The following is a 12,542-nucleotide window of genomic DNA, read 5'->3' on the forward strand; positions in this document are numbered from 1 at the left end:
ATCGACTATAGAATCAAAAAATCCATTAAATCCATTCTATAGCTTCCAAATGGTTGATCATTTGTTTTTATTTGGAATTCTTTTTTTTTGAGAAATTTTTATCCTAGAAATTACATTAACAAAGACTGAATATAATGATTTTTTTTTAGATAAAGATTATTCATTATTCGATTTTATGTTCATTATATAAATATTATTACTAAAGAATGGCGCGCTGCTTTCAATTGAAAATTAAATGAAAATTTTCAGTTTTGATTTGTTAAAATAGCCGTTCGATTGATAATAGTCAAAATAGTCGAAAGTGTAGAAATTAAACACTAAACGCTTTGTCATTCTTGGCTGCTTTATTTGTTTGCCTATTCATTCAGATTTAGCCGAGCGTATTTGAAAACAATTTTTTCTTTTTATTATTATTTTTTATTTAAATTGATCCTTAAATTCAACTAACGATGCATCAAAAATTGCATCTTACATCCGCTTCTGGAATCATCTCATTATTAGATGATTCATTATGTGAAATGAAGATTTTCGCTCTCGATAAATTGAACGGAGTTGTTGATGAATTTTGGCCCGAAATTTCCGATGTTATTGGTAAAATTGAAGTACTTTATGAAGATGAATGTTTTTCACATCGTAAACTTGCCGCATTGGTCGCATCAAAAGTATACTATCATCTGGGATCTTTTGAAGATTCATTAACATATGCATTGGGTGCTGGAGAATTATTCAATGTGAATGCTACTAGTGAATATGTCGATACAATCATATCGAAATGTATTGATCATTATACAAAACTTCGTGTGGCTAATGCAATGATATCAGCATCGAATTCAAAAGATTCATTGCAACCAATAGATCCGCGTTTGGAAGATATTGTCAATCGTATGTTTCAGCGTTGTTTCGATGATCATCAATATAAACAAGCCATTGGAATAGCATTGGAAACGCGACGTATGGATATGTTTGAGAAGGCGATTCTACAATCGAATGATCTTAATGGAATGTTGGCATATGCTTTTAAGATAACCATGTCATTGATAGATAATCTTCATTTTCGTAATGAAGTGCTGAAAATCCTGAATCAATTGTATAAAAATCTTAATGTACCAGATTATATTTCCGTGACTCAATGTTTGATCTTTTTGGATGATGATAAATCATTGGCCGAATTGTTGGATAAATTGACTCGCAAAGATGATTCTGTCCTTTTAGCCTATCAAATTGCATTCGATCTCTATGAAAGTGCTACTCAACAATTTTTATCACGAATTATGGAATCATTACGATTAATTGCCCCAATTTCAAGCCTTTTGGTTAAACCATCACCATCAAGTCAGTCCAATGAAGAAAAAAAAGAAGAAGAAAAAATGGAAACCGATCAGCCTACAACCGCACAGCCAAAAGAAGTAGCTGAAAATTCAAAACAATCCGAACCGAAAAAAGAAGACCTTAGCGAAGAGGATCGAAAAAGACAAGACCGGATCGAAAAATTGGCCAAAATTCTAAGTGGCGATGTTTCAATCGAATTAGATCTTCAATTTCTTATCCGTAATAATCATACGGATTTACTCATCTTGAAAAATACAAAAGATGCTGTTAGAAATTCTGTGTGTCATAATGCGACTGTTATCGCTAATGGTTTAATGCATTGTGGAACAACATCTGATCAATTCTTACGTGATAATCTTGATTGGTTATCAAGGGCTGTCAATTGGGCTAAATTCTCTGCTACAGCTAGTTTGGGTGTGATTCATAAACGACATGAAAAAGAAGCTCTTCATTTGATGGCATCATATCTTCCACGAGATAATGGTCCGGGTAGTGGTTATACAGAAGGTTAGTAAATTTGAATAGATTATTTTAATACCGAGGAATTTAATATTTTCTTGAATATTAAAAAAGGCGGTGGATTGATGGCGCTTGGATTGATTCATGCAAATCATGGTGGGCCAATTATCGATTATCTCCTCAATCAACTTAAAGGAGCTACTAATGAAGCTGTCAAACATGGTGGATGTCTTGGTCTTGGTCTTGCAGCCATGGGTACCCATCGAAATGATGTTTATGAACAATTAAAATATAATCTATATCAAGATGATGCTGTTACCGGTGAAGCAGCTGGAATTGCTATGGGATTAGTCATGTTGGGTTCAAAATCGCAGATTGCTATTCAGGATATGGTTTCATATGCACAAGAGACACAACACGAAAAAATTTTACGCGGTTTAGCCATTGGTATATCAATGATTATGTTTAGTTTATTAGAAGAAGCTGATTCATTGATAGAAACTCTTTGTGATGATAAGGATCCTTTGTTACGACGATCCGGAATGCATACAATCGCTATGGCTTATTGTGGAACTGGTAATAACAAAGCTATTGAAAAGTTATTGCATGTAGCTGTATCAGATGTAAATAACGATGTACGACGTGCTGCTGTCGAAGCACTTGGTTTTCTTTTGTTTCGTACACCTGAACAATGTCCAAGTGTTGTATCATTGTTGTCAGAAAGTTATAATCCTCATGTTCGTTATGGAGCAGCTATGGCTTTAAGCATTAGTTGTGCCGGATCAGGTAATAAAGAAGCCTTGTCATTATTAGAACCAATGACCAATGATCCGGTCAATTTCGTACGACAAGGAGCTTTGATTGCTACGTCATTAATCCTTATACAACAAACTGAAGCTTTATGTCCCAAAGTAAAAGATTATCGTGCTATGTATTCAAAGGTCATCTCGGATAAACATGATGATGTCATGGCAAAATTTGGGGCTATTCTTGCCCAAGGTATTATCGATGCCGGTGGCCGTAATGTTACTGTTTCATTGCAATCACGCACTGGTCATACAAATCTACCAGCAGTAGTCGGCATGCTTATTTTCACACAATTTTGGTATTGGTTTCCTTTGGCTCATTTTATTTCTATGGCATTTACGCCAACTGCTTTAATTGGTTTGAATAGTGATTTAAAAATGCCCAAAATTCAATATCGTTCGAATGCTAAACCTTCTACTTATGGTTATCAACCACCGTTGGAAGAGAAAAAAGAAAAAGAACGAGAAAAAGTCACTACCGCTGTTTTATCCATTACAGCAAAAGCTAAGAAAAAAGAAGCAGAAAAGAAAAAAGACGAGAAAATGGATGTTGATGAAACTGTCAAAGAAGATGAGAAAAAAGATGAAGACAAAAAAAGCAAAACTGATGAGGTTAAAAAACCGACAGAAGAAAAAAAATCAGAATCATTAGAAAAACCTAAACCTGAACCCGAAGCAACGTTTGAAATTTTGTCAAATCCAGCCCGAGTAATGCCATCACAATTACGTGTAATTCAAATGGTTGACAAAAGTCGTTATGAACCGATCAAAGATATTAGCATTGGTGGTATAATCTTGATGAAAGATTTGAAAACATCCGAACCCGAAGAATTGGTCGAACCGGTACAAGCTGGCGGTCCAAAAATGGAGGAAGAAAAAGAGCCAGATCCACCAGAATCATTTGAGTATATTGAATGAATCGGCTTAAGATTTTTGTAACATAAATGATAAGATGATTTTTTAAATGAATAAAATTTAATTTTTAAAGATTAATTTCTTAAGTTCAAATACACGCTAGATGGCTCTATAGTTTTGTACACCGACAGCGAAATTTTGTGTCTCGTTTGACTGTATTTTTCACCTAAATAATTTCAGTCTGATAACAACAGATAAAAAATTTTGATAAATTGTAACAATCGTCAACAGATGTCGCGGAATTTTACATTGAAAAAAATTTGGATTTCCAGTCGATTCATTGACAAGTTTCCATCAGTGAAAGGATTCTACATTAGGTCGGGCAGCGAACTCGAGTTTTGTATAGCCGATGCTATAGCATCCTACTTCTATGTTTTTTTTCTAAGTAGTGGAAACCGCAAGTTGTGAAATGTTGGCAAAAATGTTTGAAAATACACTGATTTGTTCGGTTGTACAGAATAACAACAAAAATGGATGCGTCTCACACTTGTGTTCCGTTTGTTTTGTAATATAAATATGATGGGAAAATAAGAATAGTGTGCCATATACGCGCCAGTTTATTTCATTCAATATGTTTGTAGTAGAATCTATTTTTGGTTTTAAATCGTGCAAACAAACAGATGGATGCATGGATTTAATGATGAAAACTGATGATGAAGACGATGAGGATGCTGATGGTTGCGACCAACACACAATCAGACAATTTTTCATCATCTAACTAATTCAAACATAAACCAGCCTGATATGAATATTCAAATGAACAAGAAAAAAGCTTTCGTTTCTTCTCCATTCATATGGATGATATGACAAAATTGTTTGTAAAAATAGAATTCCAGCTTATCATAAGGATTCATTCAATAACTTCGCAGTCTTTGACGTGCGATTGAATTAATCAAGTATTTGGAAGCCAGTTGTTGATCTATAATCACGGGTAAGTTAAATGATTTTCTAGACTAACTTTGTTTGTTTATTTACTGTTTGAATGTCGTATCTAATCTTTCGATTACCGTTGTATCTAACAATTCTTAATACAATTTTTTCAATATTTACAGAACGTCATTACTTTTATCGATGAAAATCATCCTAAAACTTTTATCACAGCAGATATAAAATATCAAATTTCAATGTGCCAAAATATTTTATGAATATTGTGGATTTTGATCACTGATTTCTAGCTTCTGCAATTCGATAGAAATGTCCAATTTAAGTAATCAAAGCAGTGCCGGTACTAGTGGCTCTGGTGGCCACTACAATAGTTCATTTAATCCTGAATTGGATCTATTATTCTCAAATTTATCGACAATCGATAATGAACAATTTTCTTCGCCATTATCATCTGTATCCTGTCAACAATTACAACAGTCATATAATCTGAATGATAGAATTATAACTAATACCTGTTCTAATACAATCGATCATCATCATCAACAACAACAGCAACAAAATTCTAATATGAATTTCAACGCCATACGTGAAGTATTATCCATGCTTAATGGATTGAATGTCGAAATGATTAAAAAAAATCCTAATGATCTGTTCATGTTGCTTAAATATCGTAGTGGTAGTAATCAGAATTCGAATTCAACCAATAACAGTCATGGTCAAAATGATATCAATTTAGATGATGCATGCTGTCAAATGATTATCCGCATTGGTGGAATTGGGAAAATTTTGCTAAAAATTCTCAACTATCTGAATTATTATACAACGGCAAGCAAAGAAAATTCTCTGTTTGCTTATCCAATGTTCGATGATGGTATTACCGAATCCAAAACATTAGGAAATATAAAACAATATTTTGTCAATTCTATTCATTTACAAATCAAAGAATATCATTATCATTTATTAATGATTGAAAGTCGATTTCGACAATTACGAATACATTATTCATTTGCATTAAGGCGAATAATGTTATGGTCAACACAATGGTTGGAAAAATTTCTGTTCATTATTGATCTGTTGAAAAAATGTATCGATTATAAAGGCATTGCATTATTAAATCAGATCTATGATCATTCAAGAAATGGTGATCATAATGTACAAAAAATGGCCCGTTCAATTCTACATCAATCACTTAAGCCATTCATTTTCAATATGTTTGATTGGCTTCTTTACGGAGAAATTAATTCAGAAAAAATTGGTCAAGATTTTTTTATCCGTGTCAAAGATAAATCAAATATTTTGGCACAATTTCCAAAACCAAATAGAAAATCAAAAAAATCTAACGAATCGAATGATGATAAAAAGTCCGAAATGTTTGAATGGAAATCCTATGAACTTAATATGGCTATGTTACCATCTTTTATGTGTCAAAGACAGATAAAGAAAATTTTTTTCATTGGAAACGCCATACGTTTGTTACGATATACAATCAAAGATGAATATGATCAGAAAATGGTCAATGAAATTTTTTCTTCATCACAGATTCAAATCAATTATGATATAATCAGAAAATTTTTATATAAAAATATTGAAACAATCAGTGAATGTGATCGTTTCTTTTTCGAACACGGTCTTGTCGAAGATTTTGACTTGCTACTTGAATCCTATTATGATGTAATCAATGATGAAATGTTCAAAGTATTACAGATGAACAAAATCAAAGCCGAATTCGAGTTATTATTAGCTTATGTATTGATACAACGTGGAGATTTTTACGAAAGTTTAATCGATTATCTTCTACCATTGTTTCGAAAACCAGCCACTGAAGTGATTAACACAATTGCCAATGGAAATTCGACCAGTAATCTACACCGTATATTCAACATGTTCATGATCAATTCAAAATTGATCGATATGCATAAAGTATACAAGATAGATTCATTGCTTTATAATAATTTTGAATTGAATGAAAATCTAGTGTTTACATTTACGAAAAATGTACAAATGATTTCACATCATCTTGGCTGGGATTGTTTTATTGTACGTTATACGTTCAGTAAGAATGTCTACCGTGTCATGTTCGATGCTCAACTGATTCGTTATGAACGTCTTTTTCGTCAACTATTCTACTATAAACGAGTTCTATATTCTATACGAAAAGCTCAACATCAGATTATATTCTATCGTCGTGATTATCGACCTAAACATCCTAGTCGAACACGACCAGAATCACAAAATGTTCGATCGTTACCGGCTGATATGTTAAAAGTTATCGTACACATGTTGAATACGTTACATTTTCTTTTCTTTCATATGTTTGGATTTTCATCAAGAATGTATCGATATTTTGGCCAACAAATTGGCACACTATGGTCAACAATGTTCGAGGTGAAATTTGGTGAACCGCAGAAAAATGTAGAAAAATTTGTTTATGCACATGAGAAATTTCTTCGTTCGATAGAACGTGTGATATTTTTTGATGATAACATTGAGCTACTCACTGCATACGCAGCATTGAATGATTCGATTATTGATTTTTGTGAATCATTCTGTGAAACAGAATTCTTTCCTACCATTGTTCGAATGATGGCCGATGATGGCTATCAAAATCAAAAAAAACAAGATCAAAATCTGTCGAACAAATCTAAGCCACGAAATTATCAACAACAACAACTTTTACAACTGCAAGGTCTTTCCGAACAATTGTTTAAACTTCAATTCAAAATTACCGTAAACATATCGAAATATCGTTGCTGCATGCGAAAATTCATACAACTTTTACAACAATCACAATCATCGCCATCATCATCATCCAAATGGGCAAGCCATTTTGAATTCAAATACGATCTGCTCACATATCAACCATGTTTGGATGGTTTGTTTCGTCTGTTTTCATTCGTGCGACGCCATAATCCTATACCCGAAACATATGGCGATGATGATGTTGAGGATTTAAGCTTAGAATTTTAAAGTGCCAAAATGTATTTTTTTAATTTGATTACGAATTTTTTGAAAATAAGATTGCTACATTATTAAAAGTATTAATGATGTTTTATGACCGAATTAAATTCTAATTTAATAATTAATTTATAAACAAAGTCGATTTGGCAAAAGAAATTTTGTAAATGATGACAGAGCCAAAAGGCTGGGCTAAATGTCCCGAAATGGGAGTTATTGTTGCTGGTATGAAATTTCATATAATTTTTTACTTTTTTTCTGTTCATTCTGATCTTGAATCAAATTCAAATTTTATTCGAACACCATAGATATTTTTGTCCCATTCAAAGTTCCGTTTGGTCCAGATTTTACACCTGAATTGGCTATTCGTAAATTTCAAGAAAATGATGTATTTTTATGCTTAAATTCAATACAAATTTTAACTTGAATCAATATTTTTCTTTCTAGTACGACGTTGGCCTATGGATTGATTTAACAAACACTAGACGATATTATCGTTCATATTTGGTCAAAAATAAAAAGATTCGTTATGAGAAAATTTTCGTTACTGGGTTAGTTAATAATATAAATTTTATGAAAATGATTTTTTAAAATAATGAATTTTAGACACGGTGAATGTCCCTCGAATGTTCAAATCAACCGATTCATTCGAATATGTTCAGATTTTCTTCGCATACACCCAGGTCGAAAAATTGCCGTACATTGTACACATGGATTTAATCGAACTGGGTTTATGATTTGTGCCTATATGGTCCAAGAACTTGGTTGGTCAATTAGCCTAGCAATTGATCATTTTAGTAAATGTAGACAACCTGGTATCTATAGGCAAGAATACATTGATGAATTATTACGAATGTTTGCTGATGAAGATGATGATTTCAAAACAATTACTGCTCCACCAAAACCCGATTGGTCTAGAGATGAAAACCATCGAAGTTTCATTCATCATCGAGGCACATCATCAAGCGATCAGGATAATCTGATAGGATGTATGAATGATCTACGAATTTAACATCTAAATATTGACAATCATGATTTTTGCAATTTATACTGTAATTAATTTTAATATTTTAAATCATCTTATTGAAATAGCTAATACACTAATAACACTTGATTGAATCAATTTTAATTGTTTAAATAAAATGAAAAATTATAGAATTGAAAATTTGATTTTTTTTTAATGTGTAGAAACGAATGATGATTTTATTGGAAAACTGTGACCCTTTTATACACATGACCAGGTCTATTTACACATGAGTTACTATTGTGACTCGAGTAGCACCGAGCAATCCACATATTTACAACACACCCTTCTGGATTGCGTAGGTGCTTACAGAATTAGAATTAAAATACAAATTAGATATTAAAATACAAAAGAACAAATAAACAAGAATATAGAAATAGATGGTAGATTGATGATACGATGTTTCAAAGACCAAACACTTTCGCCATGAACGGTTCAGATTTCTGCCTCGACAGGGGTTTGGTCATCGAATCTGCCAATTGCTGCCCAGTTGAAACTTTGACCACTTTGATAGGATTTTCACGCTCCATCTTAGATAGCAGCAGTTTGATGTCGTAGTTGAAATAGCGAGATTTCTTAAACGAATTCGTCTCCAAGATAGCTGCAGCTGCTGCACTGTCGATATGAAGCCTAATATTCGTGTTGAAATTCAATTCGGTCAATAATTGTCGAATAGGCTCAGCTTGTTTCCATCCATCCAAAGCGGCTACTAATTCAGCTTCACACGTTGAGTGAGTTAGTCTCGTTTGCTTTTTGGAGGACCAACTCACAGGCGTCTGATCCAGAAATATGATGGACCCACTCGTTGCCTTCAAATCAGCGTCGGACCTAAAGCTGGCGTCGGTGAACAGATTCAGCGTTTTATCATTAATCGGTAGAAGACGAAGCTTTCGATATTTGGTGCCTTTTAGATAACGTAGCACTCTTTTGCATGCTTTCCACAATTGTTCGGACGGTAGATCAGCAAATGAGCCAAGATGCGATATGCAAACAGAGATGTCCGGTCTACTTCTAGTGGCCACATAATTCAGACATCCAAGAAGCTCCTTTACGGGACGATTATTCGGTTCACATTTTGACAGATCATCAAAATTATCCATCGGCTTTGTCGTGGGATTACAATCACTGAGCCCAAAACGTTCCAAGACATCGTCGATATAATCAGCTTGACCAATTAGTATCTCATTGTCAGCTATTTCAATTTTTAGACCAAGATACGTTGAACAGTCGCCATAATCGTGAATTTCAAATTTTTTATCAATAATGTTGATGAAATGATCGGCTACAGCAGTTGATTCAGCAGCGATGATAATGTCATCTACATAGACAGCGATCATTAACTTTTCATTGTAGAATATACATTGGTCAACAAGAGAGCACTTCATCTGAAGATCGTTCACCAAATAATCATGCAAGGTTTGATACCAAGCTCGAGGTGCTTCTTTAAGCCCATACAATGCCTTATTCAATTTCCAGAATTTTGCTTCGATACCATCAGGCGGCTTAACATAGATTTCTGAGGTCAGCTCTGAATTGAGGAAGGCTGCACTCACATCAAATTGTTTTATCGTCATTTTTCGGGATAACGCCAGTGTCAGAAATGTTTTTAGCGATGACATATTCAGCGTTGGGGCATAATTATTGCTGGAACCAAATTGTTCAAAGCCGCGGACCACTAATCTAGCTTTGAACCGGCCATCGTTTTTCTTTCTGAAGACCCATTTCGTTGAAAGCGGTTTTTTGTTGTTGACCTGATCCACTTCACTATACACACCCTTCTGGATCAGGTCAGTGATTTCTTTATCGATAGCACGTTTCCATTGTGCACTGTTGGCAGAACTCATTGCTTCAGCATACGTTTTCGGATCATCTTCAACCACATTTTCAGCTTGATTTGAAGAACTATTTGATACAGTCGGCGCAGCTGGTGAATTCGGTTGACTGCTGTTATTAGACTGAGATTTTTGCTGATTGATGGTCGTATAGCCACGAATTGTTTCATCAAACGTGACATTGCAGGATTTGAAAATATTTTTATTTCTCGGATCCAATAGGAGATAATTCTTCGGACTCTCAGTATATCCCACAAAAACAACAGGCAGGGACACTGGGTCTAGCTTCGTTTTTCTCATAATATCAGGCATTTTCCAGTAAGCTAGGCAGCCAAATACTTTTAGATGATCACGTTTAACAGGAAGATTGAGGAACTTTTCAATCGGCACGATACCACTTTTGGCTACCCAGCGGTTGATCAGGTAATTTGCAGCTGAAACGGCCAAATCCCAATAATCAAGCGACAGCTTTGAATCAAACAGCAGAGCCCGTGCACATTCCATGATTGTTCTATTTCGTCTTTCGATTTTTCCATTCTGCTGAGGAACATAGGGCGTTGAAGTCAGAAAATGAATGCCACGTTTTTTAAATGTTGACTGCAGCTGGTAATTGTCGAATTCCCTTCCATTATCGGAAAAGAATTGCTTCAGCAGGACACCAGTTTGTCTTTCGCAGAAATCGATGAATTCAATAACATATTTAACAGCTTCACCTTTAGTCTTCATGAAATAGACACCACCAAATGAAGAATGATGCTCAATAAGGTGTAGAATATATCGATAGCCAGCATGATTTTCGATTTCGCCAAGGTGATCCTTAATGTCCATGAGATCAGCACTAATTCTCTGCATTAGATCGTACGATTCGTTCAATAACGGGTGACTTGCATTGACATCCTTAGCTAGATGGCAATGTTCACAATTCAGCTTTATGTTTGACGGACAATCGATCATTTGGGACAATTTTTGAATACCAGGATGACCCAGCTTTCGATGCCAAGCCATAATTCTTTCAGACACGGTCGCATAACAATGTCCACTTTTCGATGATTCAATAATGTATGAATTTCCAGTTCTTAAAGCTTTCATTTTTACCCATGAGGGATCAATATCAATTTTTAGCTTGTTTTTGTCCACAAATAGACACTCTTTCTCTGTGAAAATCAATACGTTGTTGTTATCACAAGCATTAGCCACCGAAATCAAGTTGTTAAAATTAGGAATATAGCCCACGTCACGTAGCTCAATTTTATGACCAGTTGTTGAATGCACTGTTGTATCGCCAATAAGTTTTACAGCACATTTTTGCCCATTAGCAGTACGAACCCAGTTGTTGCTTTCACGAGGATTAGTAAGACAATTTTTGTTTCCAACATAATGTTCAGAAGAGCCACTATCAACGTAAAAGTAATCAGCATTTTTATTATCAGCAAAATTGACATTTACAGATTGTTCATTTTTGTTATCAACAACATTATTATCAACAATATTATTATCATTAAGATTCTCGGTGAAGAAAGTGTTGTTGTTACCAATTCTGCCATTTTTAACCACAGATTGTTGATTCGATTTGCGCACTGTATTTCTGCCATTTGGACATATGTTGGCTGTATGTCCAATTCCACCACACGAGAAACACTTTCGATCATCTTTCTTAGGACACATATTGACCATATGCCCTGAGGCCCCACAACGATAGCATTTTACATTTCTTTTGTTCGATAGAAAGGCACTCTGCTGAACAGTATTTCGTGGTGTTTCGTCATCGATACGTTGTTGTCTTTCACGAGCTAACTCTTGAACAAAATCCAGCGTGTTTTTACCAGTGTTCGAATACCAAACGATATTTTTAATGCATGTAAATTCTTCAGGCAATGCTTTCATGAAGATTTCTACTGCGTAGTTTTCGTCAACAGCAGCACCAGCCTTTTTAGCACCAGCCAATTTTCCGTTGAACTCACAGATAAAGCGATTAAGTCCAATTTTTCCAGATGATCTATACTTCATTTCGTTTAATTCCAACTGCAGTTTGACTTTCTTCTTTTCCGGCTGTAGATCGTAAAATTTCTCGATATTTTTCATTATTTCCGCTGGAGTCGTGAAATCCTCCACGGCTCTGCAAATCTCGATCTTCATCACGGACAATAATTTTGATTTTAGAAGATCCAAATAAGGTTTATTATTATCATTAGCTTCAGCCATATCCAGATATTTGTTAAAGCCAGTTGCCAAAGACCAATATTCAATACGAGATTTCCATTCCTCGAAGTTCGATCCGTCCAATACGGGCACATTTGCCATCGAACAATTGCGCATTTTTTCCAGTTTCGATTGATC

The 12,542-nt window shown here is 34.5% G+C and overlaps 3 protein-coding genes across 3 annotated transcripts; all 3 read left to right on the forward strand.

Moving 5' to 3' along the window:
- Positions 1–333: 333 nt before the first annotated feature.
- On the forward strand, positions 334–3,587 carry Rpn2 (Regulatory particle non-ATPase 2). The gene is made up of 2 exons (XM_027350255.2): positions 334–1,836; positions 1,903–3,587. Exons 1-2 carry the CDS (start codon positions 450–452, stop codon positions 3,510–3,512), a joined length of 2,997 nt encoding a protein of 998 aa, XP_027206056.1. The 5' UTR covers positions 334–449; the 3' UTR covers positions 3,513–3,587.
- A 341-nt stretch (positions 3,588–3,928) lies between these two features.
- Positions 3,929–7,430, forward strand: LOC113799678 (gamma-tubulin complex component 3-like). The gene is made up of 2 exons (XM_027350363.2): positions 3,929–4,440; positions 4,562–7,430. The coding sequence occupies exon 2, from the start codon at positions 4,704–4,706 to the stop codon at positions 7,359–7,361; it is 2,658 nt and encodes an 885-aa protein (XP_027206164.1). The 5' UTR covers positions 3,929–4,440; positions 4,562–4,703; the 3' UTR covers positions 7,362–7,430.
- Positions 7,319–8,514, forward strand: LOC142646285 (mRNA-capping enzyme-like). Its single transcript, XM_075824753.1, has 5 exons — positions 7,319–7,429; positions 7,491–7,574; positions 7,658–7,737; positions 7,797–7,900; positions 7,956–8,514. Exons 2-5 carry the CDS (start codon positions 7,517–7,519, stop codon positions 8,359–8,361), a joined length of 648 nt encoding a protein of 215 aa, XP_075680868.1. The 5' UTR covers positions 7,319–7,429; positions 7,491–7,516; the 3' UTR covers positions 8,362–8,514.
- Positions 8,515–12,542: the final 4,028 nt, after the last annotated feature.

This window comes from Dermatophagoides pteronyssinus, unplaced genomic scaffold (genome assembly GCF_027571235.1).
Source record: "Dermatophagoides pteronyssinus isolate colony J.1.1.1.1 unplaced genomic scaffold, Derpt_VIB-CSIC_2022.12 sq0002, whole genome shotgun sequence".
NCBI classification, from domain to species: Eukaryota; Metazoa; Arthropoda; class Arachnida; order Sarcoptiformes; family Pyroglyphidae; genus Dermatophagoides; species Dermatophagoides pteronyssinus.